Source organism: Parambassis ranga, chromosome 6 (assembly GCF_900634625.1).
Source record: "Parambassis ranga chromosome 6, fParRan2.1, whole genome shotgun sequence".
Classification (NCBI taxonomy): Eukaryota; Metazoa; Chordata; class Actinopteri; family Ambassidae; genus Parambassis; species Parambassis ranga.
The window spans coordinates 12,013,938-12,036,534 of record NC_041027.1 but is presented as its reverse complement, the minus strand read 5'-3'; the positions used below and the strand labels follow the sequence as shown (position 1 = coordinate 12,036,534).

The following is a 22,597-nucleotide window of genomic DNA, read 5'->3' as shown; positions in this document are numbered from 1 at the left end:
GACATTAATCTTATAGGAAGCGTGGGAGAGAATATTATGTTTGGCAGCAACACAAACACATGACATGAGGAGGGGAATGCAACTTTGCAATAACACTAATTCCTCCATCTTCCAACCTTTATCCGAAGCCTAGAAGATGTATATATTTTGCTCTTCCAGCTATGTAAGCACTTTATGCCGAGCATGTGAGGTTAGGGGGGGGGGGTTAATAGTGTGCATCTGGGAGGTCCATACAGTAGTGTTTCCAGTGGGCTTTTTCAGCAGTAATTAGAGGGGATGGGAACTGGTGTATAAGGAATTATGGATGAGGCGCTGGTTTGATGCTGTACAGGCATGCCACGTGCCCACCGAGTGTGGTCAGAAAGTCAAGGGGGAGGGTGGGTAGGGAAACTGAGAACAGGAGACCACAGAGGTAGATCAGATGGGGGGAGATGTTTGCATAGGGAATGCCTTAACTCGGTGCTGTAACTTATATATACATTTTTTTGTAGGGATCAAACAAAAGATCTGGGAGAGTAAATGCCAGCAGATGGTACACTGTTTGAGCTCAGTCCTATGCAGAATAAATCTGCGTGCAGCATTATGCACGAGCCTCACCTGCAGAGGCTGATAAATCCTTCTTGCTGCCGTTAACATCCTCCATGCTTCGTGCAAAGGAATCAATCTCCGAACCTGATTTAGAAGCGTCACCCTTCATACACAGAAAAAACACACACACATACACACAGTGTTACAGAGAAGCACCCGTGAAAGTATCCGTTTCTTAGCGGAGTTAAGAGTAAAGCAGGTTGCCTCTAAACACAGATCCCTGCTCAGCTTTGATATGAGGTCTGACCGTGGATCAGTCACTAGAGGCAACGTCTGGGGCCTCCAAAGAAAAGGTACATCAACTACTATGCAAAAATGTTGCCATGCAAGGAAAAGTGAAGCTCAGAGCTGCAACACACACAGCCTGCTCAGTGTATTAACCTGTAAACAGTCAACAAAAAAAAGCGTCCGTGTGGTTGCTAGGTCTACAATTTTCACATCATACATTAACACACCACACATTTACTCGGCTGTAGCGTGTAGCGGAGGAGTTTATGCCTTGTTTTGTTCACTCATTCCAAACATTGATGTCAAATGAGCACATTTACATACTTCCTCCTCTCTGTTGTAGATCTGCTTTTCTTCAAACCAGCTGCATTGAACCTCGCTTTTGCTGAACGAACCCCAACCAGAGCCCACAGACTACATTATTATGTGCAAGGGTGCCAGGTGGATGCTGGATTAATAGCATGTCGACCCAGTGAGTCAGACTTTTGTGGTAGCAAAGTGAATAAAGTGTGTGCAGAAAAGCCTCAGGACCTCATCGCCATGCAGCGCCATTTGAACAAATTACTTCCTTGATACTTCCCATGGGTATTAAAGAAAGACAAAGTGGTTATGGATATATTGTTGTTGTTTACTGCAGGCGAGTTAAGTGTGCTATCTTTGAGATGGCAATTTGCATATTTTAGAGCTACTATTTGTGTGCTCCAGAGTGATTTCACAAAACCTGTGAAGTGTGGGGTAAATGAGGTAAACAAGAGTGGATTCTAATGAGCTCGCAGGCCAATCAACTCAAGGGCTACTTAGACTCGGTGGCTGCTGTCTTTATCACATTTTTGCATCTAATTTATTTATTATTCATTTCTATTTAAACAAAGCCTGGCCCACAAGAGGAAACATGAGGCAGCAGGAGAGACTTTGGACTCACAATCTTTGGTTCTGATGAGTTTTATTTTAATATTATTTTACTCACATGTGTCGTTCTCATCTTTGCATTCCACTGTATATAGTCTTTTTTTACTTCTTTGTGATAAGACTTTCCGATTTTTCAGTTTATGCCTTTCTTTATTTTTGTCTTATTGTGTACCTCATGGACCCATTTTGGGCCCAGTTCTTTCTTTTAAATGCTGCCTCGAGGCAGATATTGTGTAGATATGGTTTCTTCACTGTTATGCTGATGGCACCTAATCACTGTCTGTCACATCTTTTTCACAGGATTCTCCTTTTGTCTTCAACCTAACTCCAATATTGTTTTCTTTTAGAAAGAGACCTTTAGAGACCTTAACAGTTCTAGATTTTATATTATTATTGTTTGTCTTGTAGTTGCACTGAAGGATTGGGGAGAATCTGGGAGAATGGACAAAATCTTTCCTTCAGCTACAAATAATAGAAACATAAATTTATCCCCAGACTTAAAAAAAAAGGTTCAATTACTGCGGGGGTGGGGAGGGGGGGGGGCCCTCTCCAACAGGGCTCATCAACCCCACACACAATCAATCAGAATGGACAGCTGTGATAGGACAAAGCCAGTGGAGCATGAGCACTAAGAATAGTGGGTGCTTCAGCCTTATCTCCTCTCACTGTCTGTTTCTTAAAGGTGAAGAGGGGGGGGCATGTGGTGCTTCCCACAGAGGTTGGAATGGACTGGGATCTGGTGTTTGGACTCGTTTTTGTGTTGATTTGAGGGCAGTTTGAAGCATTTTAGCCACAAATCTGGTGCTTTTCAAAAACGCTGTTACAATACATAACAAATAACTAGCAGCTGCTGGCCCATACAGGATTATTTAAGCTGCACAGGTTTTGACCCACCATGCCAAAAGACCAAGTTGACCTGACCAGAGAGTCACTCAGCCCAAATACTGCGATTGTCAAAGGTGCACAGTCCAATTTAAATAAACCCAGAGGAGTGAGGAGCTAAAGTCGATAAAACTACATCAGCCTCACAGAGAAAGATTAATCCAGCTCAGACCTGATCTGATCTGCCAGATTTCCTTGTCTTTTTCTCTGTAGCTGTTCTCACATTGTCTTTTCTCCTTCTCTTTCTGCATCATCTTGTCTTTTTTTTCCAATTCCCTCTCTAATATGTACAAGCCCCTCACAGGCAGATATTAATTTGTAATTCAGCTGTCAGACAGCAAATCCTCCCAAAAAAGATTCAGCTGGAATATATTAAAAAACTTCTGTACACTTCGAAATAGACAAGAACTCTGCAATCTTTGGTTTGGGTTATAATACGTCACATTAATATTTCAAAACCTAATGGGATTATCTTTTTAACTGTGTCTTGGTATCTGTTTAATCACCAAGTGTTAGACAATGGAAGGCTTATTGGATAAAGGAAAGGTGGAGATAATAGCTTTGAAGCAAAGGGGTGGGGGGGACGTGCTGGACTCGTGGGAAATCCCTGGTTCCTGAAATAGCTGCGCTGTTTGGATAGCTTGTTTACACTCTGCCACCCCAATTTGGGCATGGTGGTGAGGGCAGGAGATGGGCCAGACCGGGCCTGCTGCTGATAGCCAGACTATAATAGAGACCAGCAGCACACACAGGGGGATCTCAATTACATCGCTTCAAAAAAGGTGTAAATGGGACACGGACGGTGGCTGTTGATAGGAAGAAGCAGAGTAATTGTTTATGTGTGTGTGTGTGTGTGTGTGAGTGTGTGTCCACCTACCACAGCTGCATTTCAGACTCTAGAATTGGATTTATTTGTGCTAAGCTATAACCCCACACCAGGGCCTTAATGACATCTGCAACAATACTATAGAATATACGGAAGTCTAAAGGTGCAAAAAGTCATTAATTTGTTCTCTGTCACAGAACTTAGATTAAACTTTTTGATATAAAAAACAAGATAAACATATAAACCATTTATCACTATCACTATCTGCCATGATTGTTGTGCAATTTTCCACATTAAGTATTTGTGGCTCATTTTAGTGAGCTAATGCTAACATGCTAATATGCAACCATGTTAAATTTCATTGTATTTCAGTAACTCTGCACATTCATTTTTGTCAGTTACTAATAAAAACAACAGTGAACCTGAATTAAATGAAGATAACATGCATGTTAATCTTCAAATTTCCACATTTGACAAAATGATTTAAATGCGTAAATCCTTTCACAGATGGCTACAATTCACTAATGTATGCAAAATATACAGCATGTAATCAGTTCCTAAGAGCAACAGTAGACCATAAAACTCAAGTTTAGACCGGCCCAGCAGACTCCACTCAAAACCTGCATATCCCACTCAGGCCCTCTGCCAGTGTGCTGCCGCTGCGCTGCAACCAAAAAGAGCTCAGAACAATCTGGAACATTTGCACATTAGAGAAGTCAAGGCCCTTCAAAGGTCTCATTTCACTGAGTGTACTGGCGCTGCCTTAAGAGCCTGAGTCATGCAAACTGATTTGAGCCCCATATTTATTAGCTCTCATCTCTTAGTCCGGCCAGTTTTATCTCACAGTGCCTCCAGAAAAGCCAGCGTTACCCCCACCTTCCTCTTCTTCGATTCATCATCCTTCAGCCAGATAAAACAGAGACTGAGATGGGGGAGATTTTTGGCAGCGTGTGGTGCAGCGTTCTTACCCGGAGGCTGGAAAGAAAAAAGTAATGGGCGGAGGGCCGGTGGGAGGTATTCTATGTGAGTTTTGATGTAGAGTCTGCTGTTAAGAGGAAGCAAAAAAGTAACACAAACACAGCAAAACACACTTTTGTCACTCTAAACTACTCTGAGCAGTCACTCAGTGTAGCAGTTAGTCTCACAGCAGCACAGGCGTCATGCAGGAAATGGGACAGAGGGCTTTCAAATGATGTCACACATCCCCAGGCAGCCATGTTGGAGGTTGTTTTTTTGTTGTTGTAACTTTTGTTGGTTTTAAAAAGCCAACTGACCCAATTTACCAAAAGACGAACAAACATGTCTACCTTGTTTACAGTTGTGTATTTAGTTAGTTCCCAAAAGAAGACACTTGAAAGTTATCACCCCATTTAATGGTTGTTATCAACCAGACACCTTGATTCTTCTTCCTCTTCATCTCTTTAAGCTATGTGTTTGTGTCCAAACAAAAAGTGGTTTGGACCAATCAGTGTACCAAGAGAAACCTCCCACACTTAAACGTTCTAGATAAAAGTCAGAAGTCTCCATCAGGCATGGGACAACCAAACCATTCAATGGGATGATAACGCTCAAGGTCAGTTGTTCCTGCTCTGTTTTTCCTGTCCATATCACTATATTACACACATTTTTTCCTTTCCTCTGACATTAATGACTCAGAATTTCATTCAGGCTAACAACCATTTTTGTTTTTTAACCAAAATACTCCTTGGGAATTGTAGTAGCTTCGTCTTTTTTACCAAAGAGGCAGATATTTGCTCATCTTTTGTTTTCATTCAGCCAAGAGTTTGATGTCTATTCAAGTCTTGGAAAAGCTCCGACTTCAGTACTCTGTTGGATTAGATTGGCAGCAGTGATCTACAAACTTTAATGAATAAAAATTTAAACTGCCTTTGCATGACTCAATGCCACCAGGGGCAAGTTGTAAAATACGCTAGACATTATCTACCCAAATGTGTGATCTAATTTCAACCTGTTTAATTAACTAGGGAAACAATGTTAGTATAGGAAGAACTGTCATTCTTCATCTTGTCATTAAAGTTCTGCAGCAAAACTCAACCAATCTGCAGCTGTTGAGAGATCTATAACATCACTGTAAAGCCTCTGAGGGGAAGGGTGAGGAGACGGGGGAGAGGAGGAGGGCTAGGGGAGGGCAGTTAGTCAATTAAATGGAAGGGGGAGGGAAGGCAGAGCTGCAGTGCTGTACATACCCCTGAGTCTACAGGCAGCTGAATTAGGCTCAGCTGGGCATGCAAGTCCTCCCGCTTGGACACTTCCTATTAGTGGAAGTGATCGGTGCAGCCGGACAGGAGAGGGAGGCACACACAGGAAAAGAGGCACAGAGGTGAGAGGTGGAACCACAGCAGTAGACAGGAGCAGAAGGAAAACTGTTTTTTTTTTTTTTTTAGGAGATTCAGCCTGCTGGAAGATCTGGACTTCAACCATGCAGCAGAACATGTCAAAGCAACTGTCCTGGATCACAGTGTGCAGGCGTGTGCTGCACATGTGCAACTACAGCAACCTGGATTAGCATGAGAAGTCAGGACAGCAAAGAGTTCGAGTGAAGCACAGCCAACTTCTTTTTGTATCATCTGTTCAGAAAGCACAATCATTCTGACATATACAGAACATTTAATGGCAATGCATCGTTCAGGTGCACATCATGGAAGCATTCCTCCGACGTGCACGTGTGTGAGATGTCACAGTTAGAGGTGCAGAAGAAGAACAGCTTTTGTCTATTATAAGGTCTCCATGAAGAGACAAATCAGTCCGGTTGCACTCTCTGCAGCAGATATTGGATTCTGTCACATGGCAACACTGTCACAGAGACACAGTGAGACGAAAAGGTAGATAATGGGGGAGAACCAAGAGAAAGAGTGCATGAGGGGATGGGGTGGTGCAGAGGAAAAAGGAAAATAAAAGCAGGCAGGCAAGATGACTGATAAAGGAAAGATCATTTCCAGAGCAATATGGGACATTAGAAGCAATACACTCTCCTGATCATGGCTGTGTGTGTGTGTGCCTTGGCACCACAGCCGTGCATCTCTCCTGGCTCAGCTCACGTCATTCAAGTGCCCGTTACCTAGCAACCCTGACGCAGGGAAAGTTTGGACGACTAAAAATAAACTTAGTGTTTGCAGAAAAGGATGTAAAGTTGAAAAAAAGGGGGAGAGAGAATTAATCAGACAGCTCTGTGATCATACAGGAGGGCACAGAGGGAGAACAGAGCCGAATGCCGGGGCCCTGACACTCCATGGGCTTTAAACAGACTCTCAAATCAGGTTTGCATCACCCACATACAGAGAAAATTTCCAGAAGTTCTTCTCTCATATCTGAAACATGCATAAAGTGGCATTGCATACTCAACTGTCTCTGTCAACGATAGCATTTCAGCTAACGTTACAAGGCTAACTAAGCCAACAGAAACAAACTTCGACATGCTAACTCACTTTGTCACTGTATTCTTTAAATGTGTGCCATGTTTCAAACTAGCAGTCCGAGTGTATGTATCTTTAAACGCAAATAAAATGTGGGCTGCTCAAACACCCTTCTGTAAGAAGGCTGTGCCATAAGTGCAACAAAGAGGGGTCCCTGTGCCAGGTTTATCCCTTTATGACATCATAAGGGGCCACAACCCTGAATGGCTAGTTAATAACTAGAAAAAAACGAATCATTTGTGATTGTTTACTTCTGTTTTTGTGCTTCTCTGGGCACAATGGTGTCAAGCGATACTTGAGTTATCAAACCGACATTTTCAGAATGTGTTTTCAAAAAAAAACCCTGCATATTTTCCCTCAAATTTTCACTGAGATCAAACAAATATTTGTTTATTTAGTCTGGCGAAGCACATTTATTCCAACAAAGCACCCGTCCCTGCATGTGATAGCATTCACAGGAGAATCCCATTCCAATTAATCCATATTTTATGAGGCTGTCAACCTTTCTCTCCTACCCATCGCCGTATTTACTGTCCTCTCAACCAAAGAGCTTCAGAGATCAAAGCAAAGGTGCTGTCACGCCCTCTGAGAAAAGAGATAAGACTGGATACCTGTGTGATTTACTCCTTTCTATCTCATCCCACTCTCTGGTTCTTTCTCTCAGTCGCTCAAATAAAACACACTAGCCAGCAGTCTCTCACTGAGTTTCAACTTTACTTTGTGCAACCCTGAAACTGTTCATTTTTCTCTAAACAAAAGCAGCCATTAATCCAATGTGTACTCGTTTTACATGCATAGTGCAGCAGTAGATAACATTTTACTAGTTTGAGATTGTTTAAAAAAGAAGGGGAAAAATTTGAGGGGTTATGAAAAGAACTTATCTGAGCATTAGACTGATGAAGCAGGGGTTTGGGGTGCTGTGGGCTGATACACATCTAGTCTGGCGGACATAGTTTTCTTATGATGTACTTTATAGTGTTGGCAAATAAGCAGAACAATAATGAGGATGACTGCTGAGATAGTGGGAAAGAGTGGGAGGAGAGGAGGCTGGCAGCAAAAGAAGAGGAGGAAGATGAAGATGAAGAGGAGAGGAAAAATGAAATGCTCCAGCCAGTGAGCTCCTCGTGTCCTTACATAACCCGCTGCAGAGAGTGCAAGGAAAGGTACAGGTTCATCTACAGTGTATGAATGTATTATGTGTATGCGTGGGTGTGAACATCCATTATTCTTATGAGAAGAATAAACACTTCATCAAGATTTCATCATTTTTTTAAATAAATGGAGAAATAAAGTTTCCTAAACAGACAAAATACAGGAAATCACTCAAAACCATAAGATCTGTAAGTATGCTATCCATTTTGCATAGCAACACGATACCTCCGCCTGAAATCCCTCAACCAAGATGGCCACCAGCAAGTTGAAGAGGACATAGTTGCCAAAGGTCATGAGTGCGATGAAGTAGAGGGCGGCGACGGGAGTGGTGGAAGCCATGCCGTTATATAAGACCTTGTTCCAGTCCTCCTGGGTCAGGATCTAAAGGCAGAGTAAAGACAGGAAACCATGTTTATCTGTAAATGCTCATCAACTCTAAACAGCTTTATTTGTTTAGTAGTTCAGCTAATGTTAGCTCCATGGGTTGGGTAATGTCTCAAGCTAACTCATTTAAAAATGAAAGCCTTGTTAAAGGTCTAAACTTATGCCCTAGAATGGTAAAACATGAGCTAATAGAGTGAAGCTAATGCTAAATGTTCCATGTAATAGTTCTGTTTGTGTTATTTAAAATTAGCACACACTTAGCTTACTTGATTGTTCATATTTGTGCAGTCAGAACTGAAGATTTCTCAACAAATGCATAGGGTTTATAAGATGGACAAAGTTGCTTTAGCACAAAAATGGTAGCTTCTGCACTGTAGTACAGAGGTAACATTAATATACAACTGTGTCAATAACAAAAATTTCAATGAAAGACAATATATATCTAATTTCTATCAGACTTCTTCAAGCTTTAATGAACACCATTTTGAATAAGGAGATCATGTTAAGTGTGGCTGTTCATTCCCTTAGCGTGAATGCAGTTAACTCTACCAGCACTGCAGCTATCAACACTGATGTACAGTCGTCATTCATGACTTCAGAGGTCATTGTTGTGTTGAAGCATTTTTCATTCAGAATGACACAACACTATAATGTAAAGGCTTTCATCTCTTTAAAGACTGAACCACGTCCTCCATGAGAACAGACACGTCTGTACGATGTTCAGAGCATAGAGAGACATGCTGACACTTTACATCGCTCTCGATCAGTGTTACACTAAATTATAAATGGTTACTATATAAGGAGTGATACATGCTGGCCCCCACAGAGGGACTTTTAGTTGATTCATGTGACATAATACGAGAGGCAAGCCTGTTTAATCCATGTAGGATCCTTGGAAAGGGAAATTAGATGCATGTAGAAGGGCTAGCCTGGGAGGAAAGGAAGTGGGGTAGTGAGGAGGAAAATTTGATTTGATATATTTTATTTATTCAGAAGGAAATGGTCTTTTTCAGGCTCCGAATGGGGACATGTTCAGTCATCACTGATGAAGCAGAGAGATCATAGCCTCACAGCTTGAGGGTAAACCAACAGGTGCAGGAAGCTCAAACCTCCAGACGGATTAGATGTTACCTTTAGGTCATCCTACTGCTAAATTCTTACTGTGAAGTTAGGCAGAAAGCTACAGTTAAATTGACCGTAACACAGCCAGACGTGAATATTTAATAGGAAAAAAGTGGGTTCATGCTCACCTGGAAGACAGTCACTATGGCCCAGAGAAGAGAATCAAAGTTCTTCCTGTCTGGCAGCGTGTCTCCGTCCCTCTCCGACCCGAACTTACAACCAAACAGATGCATCCCCAGGATGCTGAGGAGGGGAGGAAACAAACAGGAAAAGCAGGGATAAATGTTTACTTCAGGCAAACCCATTAGACGCTGCACAAATAAACGGAAATTATTTGCTGAAAAGACATGTTTTCATTTTACCATGCTGATTATGAGTGCTGCTCGCGAGAGAAGAGCTGCAGCAGAACTGACTCAGAAGTCCACTGATGTTTATTAGGTTTCATAGATAAGACGTCATGAAGCAGAATTCAAATGGAAGACTTGAACCAGGTTACGTTCAGCACCATGGAGAGCGACACTGATAACATCCCTGCCCTCTAGACTGCAGGTCTTAATGCTCAATTAGGATTTTTTGGTGTTTACAAAATAATATGCGACTGCTACCACTCCGGACTGCGACCCTGAAGTGACCCGCATGCGCAGAAGAGGACTCCACATCACACAATGTGTGCTTGTGTGGCTTTGTTATGTTAATGTCCGATCATAGCCAACGTGATTACAACCAAATAATATTAAGAAGAACGCAGAGAAGGAAGAGAGCAGCAGCTGCAACGTCTGTACAGAGATGTGTGTGGGTGCGGAGTTGGGGGATAGTGATGTGACTGCTTTTAGCGACACTGACTTTATTTATAATTTGATAATGACGAGAACCTTCGAATACGTGTGCGAGCACCTTTCTGTATCACTTTCATGGCAAGTGAGTCGACATCTCCCTCATCTGTGAGCAAGTGCGTTGGTGTTGGGCTCTACCTCCTGGCAACGGTCTGCCTGCTCCTGTGTCGCAGAATTATGACGTCTGTCGCCTTTCACTGACGCAAAAGTCGGATATGCCACATAGCTGTTCAGACTGAGGTCGCATTGCAAAAAATCGGATACATATCTGATTTAGGACCACATGTGAAAGCGGCCTGGGTCGGATATAAAAAAAATCGGAAGCTGTTTAGACTGTCGTGACAATATCAGATACAGGTCACATTTGTGCAAAAAAATCGGATTTGGGTCACTTGCAGTCTGAACTTAAAGGACAAGTTCAACAGCATTAGACATTTTGTTGTTAAATAGTGAGGTATGATGAGAGGGGTGATTGGCATAGCTTAGCATAGAGTGAGCTATGTGGTAGCCTGGCTCACAACTCAACTCAACTCAACTCAGCTTTATTTATAGAGCACTTTAAAATCAACCATGTTGGCCAAAGTGCTGTCCACCAATAAAAAAAAACATATAAAACATATAAAACACATAAAGATAAAAAAAGACAATAAAAACAAAGTAAAAACATAAAACAGTAAAAGTCAACATCTCAGACTGAGTTAAAAGCCAAAGAGAAAAGGTGTGTTTTCAGAGAGGATTTAAAAGCAGCAAGAGAGTCAGCCTGCCTAATGTGCAGGGGCAGATTGTTCCATAGTTTGGGGGGCAGTGACTGCGAAAACAGTTTTTGGGATGACTAAAAGAGACTGGTTGCCTAGCAACAACAAAGCACTGGGAAGACAAATAAGTAGTAAGAACACCTATCTTTGGTAAGAGCCATTGTTCGTGCTAAGCTAAATGGCTCCTTGCCTTAGCATAAGAATAGCATCAGTCTGCTTAGCTGTGTTTTAGCTAACCATATATATATTCGTAATAATGACTTTAAAACAAAACTCCCAACTAGATATGGTTGACTGAGAAGTCAATGGCCTAAATTAAAAGTACATCATGTATATAAAACCTAAAACCTAAAAGACCATGTGTTTTCCCCAAAATGAAGCAAAGGAAAGATGAATAAATAGAAAAGAATGAAAGATGTGTTTACAAAATAAGAGTTTGGCATGAAGAAGGCATGTAAACACAATAAAAGGAAGCAAGGAAAGATATTCTGCATAGGACGGCCAGGCTGTTATTATCATGAAGCAGCAGTGAGTCTGCACTGCAGCCTGCATTTTATTCAGAAACAGACAGTGACGCTCAACTGGTGCTGAGGGATCAATGAACAGGCCTCCGCTGTGTCAACTTGGCAACTCTTCACTCAAATCAAGGGCTGTTTATCTATGCATATACAAGGCCTTAGGAACTTGGTGTGTGTTTGTGTACCGGAGTTGCCTGTGTGTCCTCACATATGTGCATCTGAATATACACACAGAGCCCAACAAGGTGCTGAAAGGAAGCAGAAAATGCTGGGATAAACAGACAGACAGTCTGTACACTCCTCCATGTGTTAAACGACAATAAGCTTAGAGTATGTGTTCACTTTCTCATTTCACGATCAGCGATGTTGCTTTAACCTTTATTTCTGCTACCGATTTACTTCCTTTCCACACCTTTGTGCTGTCAATTCCATCAACAAACTTTCCTCCATGGTCACAGGCTCCTTTCTGTTTTGTTACTTGGATGTTGTTCCTCCATTAGCAACAGGAAATGGAGAGCCTCCTCCACTGTTTACACAGGATTGATACACTTGTTTTTGGCAATGGAAGGAGCGATTCGCTCTTCTTCAGCCTACCTGAAGATGAAGATGAAAAGCATGAGCAGCATGCAGAAGGTGGCCACGTTGTCCATGGTCTTCATCAGCACCACCAGCTGCCTCTGCAGGGCCGGCATGAAACGGACCAGCTTCAGCACCCGCATCAGACGGAAGGTCCTCAGCACAGACAGGCCGCCGCCCTGCTGACCCACGATCTCCCACACACTGTCCGGAGAAGAAGAAGACTCATCTTCATATCCCAATAAAGCAAAATAACCACTCGCAGCATTGTAACATTTTTTATGCTCTATGAATAATTTGTTAGTCATTTAGTTATTAAAATAGGATTTATTTATTCTCGTAGTGACCTGGGGCACAATGAGCAACCAACCCACCACTGACGTCATGTGACCAAATGAATGTTTCAGCTATATTTAACTATTCATTTGAAGTTAAGCCAAATGTTTACGGTCTTTTAGCTCTGTTTTGGTCTCCTAAGGGATTTTAATGCACTGCTGTATTCAACAGACTCTGTTCAGTAAATTCTGACAGAGAAACTACAAGAGTGAGCTAAAAGATGCTAAAATGCTCTGGTTTCTGTGGGGTTCGTCTCTAAAACTGATTTGATTTGAGCATGTGTTCCCTTTTTTCTGTGTAGCAGACTGACAGGTCACATTTGTTCTTCCCACGGTTAGAGAATAGTAACGATAAAATATTTATTGGACAGTGTGTCATCACTGTTTTCAAACGCACCAAACTACAGACTGCAGCCTCAGTTTGTGGAACAGTAAGCTACTGTGCCTTCTTTCAGTATCTCCTAATACACTGTGTCAGATCTTCATATATAATCTGACATAAAACAATACTGAATGGAAGTAACCACATAATACACATTCTAAATAATATGTATGGAGGGGGGAAGTGGTTATGTAATCCTGATTTATGACTTACCAACATCCATGAATGAGGGAGAATTGAATATAGGAGAGATCAGAATGATCAGTGTGAGTAGACTGGTGTGTTTGTCTGCATATGTGTGTGGGGAGGTGTGTGCTTGTATTTTCTGTATATGTGGGATATTTTTTCTCATATTCTCTGAGAAGTTTTCAAATGTGGAGTTTTGAGTGCTGAAAAAAAAAACTATTACTACGAAAAGATGCACAATTAAGATGTATTTAGGTTATATTTCTGTGTATTCATATGTCTCAGCATTATTAGGCATGCAGAAAACCCTGCTGCTCAATGCTACTCCACACTCCCACTACTTATTTTCATCAGTAAAAACATTATTGTGTAATAAACTATTATTTGTAAAAAAAAAAAAATATGGTACTTATTTATTTGTTGTTTAAACCTAGTTTATTAAAAAATACTGAATTTACTGCATTTAAACATTTTGATCTCTATGCCTATGTTTTGCTTAAATACTAACATTGTGTTTTCAAGTATTATGTATTTTTACCTTTTGTAATTAAATATTCTAAATGCCAAATAAAAAATAACAACTTAATCGCTGAAGTCTCTGCGCAGATTGACATTGTTGCAGCAGGGGTGGTTAAATAGTTTGTGTTTCTTTTGTGTAACATCTCTGATTACACTGGCCTGATTACTAATCTGTCTAAGCCAGTGGGACTATTCAGATATATAGTGGGAGACATTATCTAGAATACTTGGAAAGATAGTGAACCTTTTTTTCCTAGAAAGCATTTTTCAGCTTCTCCAAAAGCACAACAATGACTCATCAAGGACAAAAGCTCCAAAGGAAGCAATCAAGCACTGTGCAGGGTAAAAACGGCATCCATGTGCACGTCGCCAGGTGGAATCCACGGCTAACCCGAGAAGAATTTTACCCTTCCATCTTCTTCACTTTTATGATCTCAGTAGTGTTATTTAAAATATAGAAACAACATGGCTGACAGGGATGAATGCATCGTTTCAGAATCCTCACCTGATGACCACGATTATGCCATCAAAGATGTTGTAGGGGTTCTTGATGTAGCCGAAGGGCCCGTAAACCAAAACCTTGAGCAGCATCTCCAGGGCGAAGAGACTGGTGAACACAATGTTGCTGATCTCCAGGGCATTGGTCAACTCATCAGGCTGGAAAGACCAAAGTAAATATCAGACACTATAAAGTATAATGTGCAAATAATCTGTAGCAAGGATATCAGACCAGACAGGAGAACAACAACAACAACACCTGCGCTGTCAAGGCAATCCGCCTGTGACTACGTTCAGTTTAAAAATGACAAATCAGTCACGGCTTTATTTCTTTTGCATACAATAAACGCTTAAAACCTCTATCCTGCACCGGGGCATACACTGATCACACTGCTGACATGCAACATCTGCTCAAAGCTCATCAGAGAATTGGACTGCTTACATCTCGATCAAACAACCTGTTCAACCGTGTGTGTGTGTGTAAAAAAACAGGCGATGAGAACAAGCAGACAGACAAGAGAAAGAACAGGAGCCAAAAGATAAAAGGCGCGGCACATCCGAATACGACACGGTATGTAAATCAGACTTCTATAGCGAGTATCCATAATTATGGGTGAAGTGAAAAGAGCCGGTGGGGGAACGCTGCTGTGTGTCTGTGGACTGTGTAACACCCCAGACAGGCTTCATGAAGTCTTTCATCTCTGTGCAGTAAACAGTTTACACAACTCAAAGGCGGTGTCATACACACACATTACACTGACATGACACAGAGGATTGAAGGTGTTGAAGGCCTGATTTGGGTTTGCATGTTCTCTATCATAAATGTGTGTGTGTGTGTGTGTGTTTTTCTGTCTCAATATCCCACTGTGTGTGTATAAATAGAGTTGTCGTCGTCCCGGCTGTGACATTATCCCCAGGCTGAACCGGGAGGTAATGCAATGTAATATAAACACAGTGTGTGTCATTAGGTCTGTCCTGGTGGGCTGCCACTAATCACTACACACCAGGACTGTTTAAGCAGCCATTACTCACACACTAGCATGGATACGCTAAGAAAGGAATGCAAAGATTAGCATCACCGGATGAAGAATAGCTCCTTGTGCTGCGTTATGGCACCGGTTTGTCTGGAACTCTTGAGCAACAGAGGGGTGTTATGAAATACTCTTATATTTCGGTCATACTGTATGGGAAAGATGGCGGCTTGGATCATGTCAAATCAATGAAAAGTGTTTTGAAGAGGTGCAAGAATCTCCTTATGTAGCCAGATTAGATACCTAGCATAGTTTAGGCACTAGGTGGCAACATGCACAACATAAGGTGCAGTTCTTTAAGTGGCCACTTGAGGTAATGCACAACTTTACAGCAGAAGTAGACATGATTACAGCCTGATCTTCATGTTTCTGATCCTTTTTAGTAAGATGATGGACACTTCAAATCTCAACCAGATTGTCCCCCCTTTTTTTTTTTTACATAATTTATATACCATGCGGCATGAGCATAAATGCAAACTTTTTTAAATCTTAAAGTTGAGATGGCGCGGTGCATGTGCACTCAGTGGATGCATGTGCAGTGAAGGAAAACCAGTCAAAGGCAACCGCCACCATCCACAGACGACTTCAATAAGAGGCCTTGACAGCTTATCTGAGTTTTAACAAGTAAACACTTTAACAAATCATTGCATGGTATTAAGTCATGTTTTCCCACAAGACATGAATTTAGAATTGGGCCCAAAGATGAGAGCACCAGGGTCTAATGTTGCACCATAGCTCTGATCCTGGAGCTTCAAAACTGAATTTCAGCAGCTTGTAATAAGTCATCCCACTTTGATGGGTGCCGGTGCCATCTGCTTTTCAACAACTCTTCGTACCTTTGTACAGAGTTTTAACTGGCTTCCAGCAGTGCCCATACAATCAACCCACACTGCACAATGAAGCAGAAATTCAGCCTGACTTGGAATTCAGGTCAAAATCAGACCAAAAACACAGAGTAAATGTGGTCCTTCCCTGGTTTCCGTCAGAACCAGTCCTCCTTAGAGAGGATGGAAAGCGTGGAAATATGTATCCCTCCTGCTGGAATACTGACTTTGTGCACCAAGTGCAGCAACATTTTTTTTTCATTTTTCAAAGATGTGACGTCTTGATCAAGAATACCTACAAAAAAATGTTTGCCTTAATGTAATTAAATTTTAAATATTTGATTAATTAAGTCTAACTTAAAATGTAATTTTAACTAATTTCTAATTAAAACTTTTGACTTAAGTTAAAGCTTAAGTTTAATTAGGTTTTAACTTACCGAAACATAATGTACCCTAACCTAAGTACTAATTATATGGAGAATAATAGAGGTATATGAGTGGTTAGCGTAAGGAGGCAGCTGATGGACATGTTGCCTTGCTTTTCAATAAGACTGATATAAAAGAGGAGTATTATTTATTTACAATGTAAACACCATCATATCTTCAGTGCTAACTGCTATAGAGATGTACACAGAATAGTATGACTGCAGTGCAGCTCCTGTCAGAGAACCCCTCTTCCTGAAAAACAAGCTTTCCTCTGTTTCATCTCACCTCTTTGTCATTGTCTGTGTCTCCTGTGTCTGTCTCCGGGTTCAGAGACACAGATGAACCTGTTCCTTTGATCCCACTGCTTTATTGTGCCCATTCATTTGTACACTGACAAGCACCGCAGCGGTGAATCCTTTATGTAGGCACACACACACACACACACACACACACACACACACACACACACACTGTGCGAATACGTAAAGTTCAAAGGGTAAACACATGCAGGGAGACTTAGATGTTTTCGCGTGTTCTTTCGAATGAATGCCCTCACACACAGTTATGCCCAGACTAACACATTCATGTACAGACAGTACAAATGAACCAAAGTTACATTAATAACCATGTGGACTCACACATCCACAGGCCACACACCTAAACCCACACAGTGAGCTCCACTCCCACAGTCATTACCATGTATGCACATGTACTGTATGACGCAACGCTTTGCCCAGACTCACACTTATAAACATGCATGCAGACCAAAACATACAGCTGTATAATAGATGCAGTTGATAAGCCAGAACAAGAAGTACACTTTTTATGAGGTGAGACTTGGACTGCAGACATCTGGCCTTGAGACTGAGATTCAGGTCATTATTTTTCCCCCACTGTTTCTGCTCTGCTATTGTTCCAGCGTGTATATTAGGCATTCCTCAGACATCATGCAAGATTACCGCCAGAGAAAGAGACCACAAAAATCTTTCTCACACAGAAGAGAGAAAAAAAAACACACTGACAAACACATATAAGTGTCACCATTAGCTTATCAAACAGAAGACATTTCTTAACTGACTAATGGACAGCAAGGTGTGGGTACTACCTAGAGGGAGATTAATGCATCCATGTGCATGAGTGTGTAAGTGAGAGAGACGATCTTGTTTTTCTAATTGCTTCCTTCAATGGCTGTTTCCTCTGTAATGAGGCTGCAGGAGCATTAGGAGGTAAAGTGTGTTAGATGAGGAATAGTGTAATCTGGTTAGCTACTAATGTAATGTCACCTAATCTGATGTGATCTAATCTAAATAGGAAGTTGCGCTCCAGACTGTCAGTGATGCAGCACCAGGTCTGCCAGTGTGTGTTTGTGTGGGTGTGTGTGTGTGTGTTCATGCTACAAGGGAATGTTTAGCCATGAAACAGAGAATTATACACTCATAATCGAGCCTGGTATGATTTACTAATAAATCTTTATAGATCAGGAGTTCCACAAGGCTCAATTTTAGTGCCCTTGTTTTTTATCTAGATATTTTAATAAACTAATGTGAAAAAGCAGTCCAGTGTATTTAAAAGTATTTCTGTAATTGATCCCAAATTCAATCCCCATTGATTTTACAAACTTTTTAAAAATATTTGTCAGTACTTTTGTTTACTTTTTTTAGACTCTAACAGTCTGTCTGCTTATATCCTGTTCAAATTTTTACATCTTTTCTTTTTGTATGCATTTGTGCACATAGGCATTTTATTTGTGTGCCTGTAAACCCTGTCATCCTCACTCTCTGACAGTATTTAATGACATTATACAAATATATTCTGCATAAACAGATGCCCTGCCAAGGCAGCGACAGATGAAAACAGAGCTTAAAGGGCTGATGTGAACAGTGCAGGAGCTAGAAATGAGAACTTGCTAAATACAAGCAGCATGTTATTTGACATCTCACTGAACCAGGAAATAACTGAATCCATCATTTGATCACTTCATTGATTCTCTCTTTTTGATTTCACGGCCTTTGGGGCTGGAAAAGCCCTGCTTGTATAAACCAGGATCAGGAGCTGTTGTTTCGCTTTCTATGCCTTACCATTGTACAAATTAGAAAAACACTTTTCTTAGGCCTGTCTTGGATGGAGGCCAGTGTCTTTGGATGCCAGCTCTACATTCCTCCAGCAGGGCAGGATAAAAGCTGAATAAATATTGTCTCTGATTTAAGCAAAAAACGTGGAAAGAGCGTCTTTCCACTGTCTGTCTAGCAGCATAAAACAGCACTGGGAAGATTCAAGTGTGCCTTTTCCTCCATGAATCTGCTGCTGCATCTCCACACACTTCATAGCACATAGACCCTTGGAGAGCCAAGACACAAAAAAAGACTCATCTGTCCACCAAGAGGACAACAAGAAACACACTGATGGGACAAGAGGGTTAACGGAACACCTAAGGTGGACAGTTATACCACCAGATCATCCAGTCTTGATGCCCCTTCACCAAACAACTCAGGACCCATTCCACACAAATTGTCATTATTATTTGCATTAGCATATTCCTACAAGTGAGTGCTAATCAGCAAATGCTAAGCTAAAATGGGGAATATCTTAAAAAATGACACCTGGAAGCAACAAAACAACAGCAAAATTCACATGTGAGATCAAATGAAAGTTACAATATCAAGCAAAGCTACATGCATTTGTTTTGCAAATCAGGGTCATGGCGGTTGATGCTTTCACTTGTAAACTGCAGTGTTTTAGCGTCCACTTGCTGTGAGTGTAGCTCTGCATTTAGCATCCACCTCTTAACCTTAAAGTACTCTATGCCTTTCTCAAAGTGAGGCTATCCTCATAAAGTGATAAAACAACATTAAACGCACACATGCTGCACACACACACACAAACACCAACACGACATCGCCATTTCTTAGCACTTAAACCCACTTCGTGTGCTTTCTTTTTTCAGGGGAATAGCTTTCAAGGTTAATAAAGTCAAAACACCTCCTTTGGGAAATGCAGTCCAAGTGACCCAAAAGTGACTTCACATCACTTTATGCTCATGTAATAGCTCCACTTTGAATCAATATTCATGTCAGGCCTAAAAGGCTTCCACTAAAACACCAACACCAATTTCCAAAACAAGATCTGTGCATTTCACCTCACTTTTTCCCCTCAAAATATTTTGTGGAGGGACAGGAGTGCCGGGAGGAGAGTGACGGGCCATCTCTGTTGGCCACGGGAAGTTTCATGTGTAAAGTGAGAGAAGGGTTGACCTTCCCAAGTAAATAGACTATGGGCTGTGTCACATAGTTGGCAGACACACAACTATTTCATCAGCTCCCCCATAAATGGTAACACTCTTAAACTGCACGGGGAGATAAAGCAGACACCATCTCCTTAACCGGCGGCCTCTACTCCTCCACCCTTTCTGTCCCTTCACCTCTAAGTCTTCACACTTCCCCTCATCTCTATACAATGCTCTATTTAATCACCATTATATCCCACCATCACTGCATCACACACACATTTATGTCCTGTAACGCTGCCTGGTCTGTAGCCCCTGTGCATCTTTCCAAGTGTTAGTGTGAATGCATTACTGTGTGTTAAAAAGATAGGAAGCAGACAGGAGGCTCTGTTATGTGTCATTAACACAGCGGCAGGCTGCAGAGTAATAACACGTCTGAGGATGCATCACAGAAGTACAATACATGTAAATGTGTGTGTGTCAGTTAAGTTAACTTCACATATACTAGCATAGCCCTACACACCTCAGTCACACTTTAACTTAACTCATTTAATCTCCTTTAAATTCAGGTTTCTGTGCAGTGTTCAACTCCCAACAATTACTCTGCAAAAGAGTTCTCTGCAGTCTTTGCAGAACTTTAGCATTATTCTGGACACATACTCTGCCTGTGAAAAACCTAATTAAAATCCACACACATGCAAACAAACAAGAGCTGTAAATTGACAGCATATTCTGTTCATAATCACCATAATCACCATCACCATAATTTGTAATTGATAAACACATTGCATGTAATTATTTCCAGCAGAGACATTGATTAAACTTTACTAATAGGTTGTGCTTCAAGTCTGATTCATGTTTGCACGTGTGCTGCAGTCTGCATGTATCTCCATCAATTATTCATCCGTGTGGCTCATAAATTCTATTTAAGACACAGTCAGGTCTCTACAACCTGATTTGCAGCAGAATGATACATAAGGTTGGATATATTGCTTGTGTGTCTGTGTGTGTGTCATGTATTTATGGGGGCGAGAGAGAGAGAGAGAGATGGGCTGGCAAAAAGAGGTCAACTTGATCGATAAGCCTGCAGCTTTTATGTTGTTTCTTAAAGGTAGGGTAGGAGATTTCATTCTGATGCACTTTTTGTTAAATTAGTGTAACTTGTCTTTACAATCCAATAGAAACCAATTAGTTTGGCAGTTTCGCATAAAAACGAAGAATATGAATCATCTGTGGAAGCTATAAAGCGCTAAAAACATCAGCCAATCCTCCGGGTGGACCCTGCGCGGAGTATTGGCTGGTTGTCACTCTCTTCCTGCTCTGCGCGCACCAGAGAGGTACGTGCATGATGGCCGAAGTCACAGACCGCAGCTCGTCTTCAGGTAATGTGCGTCCATGTGATTGGGAGGCGTGGCTTCGGGGTGAGCTCCGAGAGAAAGGGGCGTGTGTTTACTTTCAAAATCTGGCTGACTCTCACTGAGTTTTCAAAATCTCCTACCCTACCTTTAAAGGCACAGTTTCCCCCAAATACTCTGACTTTATCTTAATGATCTGTCTACTTTGAATAAGGGGGTTACAGTTAGGTGTTTGACAGATGGAGGAAGTGCCAAGATGTTGATGGGCAGAATCACCACACTGAGCTTTACATTTACAGCAAAAGATGTGCAAATCTCACAAGAATCCATCCACCAATACACTTTCTAAAGCAAGAGAGGGAGCAGAGATTAGCAGACCCCACTGCCTCTAGGGCCAGACATAATTCCTACAATGGGTCTACGGTCAGCCTGGGGCCATCCAAGCTAGAATCTAGTTCTCACAAGAATTGAGTCTTAAAATAAAGTTGCTCTTCAACCTCCTGCAGCTGGTGCCATCTGAGCCCACTGAACACCCAAACTACAAACAACCTTCTCGCACTGAAACAGTAAAAAGCGCACACACTCGGGTTGCACACTGTGGAGCAAACTTGACTGGAGGATGTTTGGAAGATGAAATCCAGCCTCTTCTCCATGTGGACAGAGTTACAGAGGGGCTTAGTGTCTATTGGATGTCGATGGACTCAAAATCAATGGAGCGTCTCAGGTTTTTCAGCCTGTCTGGAGACTGGAGGGATCCATGATACCCAACCAAGAAAAGAGAGCAAGAGGGAGGTGCAGAAAACTCCAAAAATAGGTGGAGACTGGAAGGCTGTAAAACCTCCTCTGTGAGTGTGTGTGTGTGTGTGTTTCTGGGAGGAAATTTGGCATCTGGATATGTTTATAGGCACTGGGTCAGGGACCGAAAGTAACCCTGTAAAACCTGGCCCGGCTTCAATCTCCTACTACACACCTCCACACACAAACAAACACAACGCTTGTGCCGCTCGCTTTCTTTGAGTTATATAACTTTACACCAAATCACACATGCCAAAAACGCAACCCAACACAATCGCCTCAAACACAATGCGTACCTCAGTGCTGAAACCTGCACTTGGCAGCCTGTTTTATGTTCTCGGTGAAAAACACTCAGGAGAACATCAGAGAATTAAGGCCCAAGATGGAATTAATTAATTAATTAAACGATCAATTATGAACATAATTTGCCTGGTACAGTGACGGCTAAGCAGTATTTCTGGGCCAAAACTTAGAGAAGATTGCACATAATTTTGCTTAAACATATAACTCAAATTTTATCTTCTGTAAAAATTGACAACAAAGTCAATGGGCTATCTTTTGTATGATAATCCTTTCTTTAAACTAAACCAAGTGCTGCCTAATAAACTATTTGTGACGGTTTTGGATGTCTGAAGCAGGAATACAAATGAAAATAAGTAAAATATAAATTAAAAGCAGCAGGTTGCCTAGAACTAGAAGTCTACACGAAATAAGGATGAGGAGGCGTTCACCAAGAATTACTCAACGTAAAACAGATTTATCATCTACAGTGCAGGGAAACCCAATCCTGGGAAATCACTGTACACGAAGCCACAA

At 41.5% G+C, this 22,597-nt stretch overlaps 1 protein-coding gene across 4 annotated transcripts in view; it reads right to left on the bottom strand.

Moving 5' to 3' along the window:
• cacna1g (calcium channel, voltage-dependent, T type, alpha 1G subunit) overlaps nt 1-22,597 on the bottom strand; it is a 118,419-nt gene that overhangs the window by 54,140 nt on the left and 41,682 nt on the right. For all 4 annotated transcript variants that reach the window (XM_028407797.1, XM_028407796.1, XM_028407795.1 and 1 more), the window contains exons 9-13: nt 14,135-14,286; nt 12,226-12,411; nt 9,654-9,768; nt 8,245-8,400; nt 598-691 (exon numbers count right to left, since the gene is read on the bottom strand). In XM_028407797.1, the coding sequence (XP_028263598.1) occupies nt 598-691; nt 8,245-8,400; nt 9,654-9,768; nt 12,226-12,411; nt 14,135-14,286 (703 nt within the window). The remainder of the gene's footprint in view (nt 1-597; nt 692-8,244; nt 8,401-9,653; nt 9,769-12,225; nt 12,412-14,134; nt 14,287-22,597) is intronic.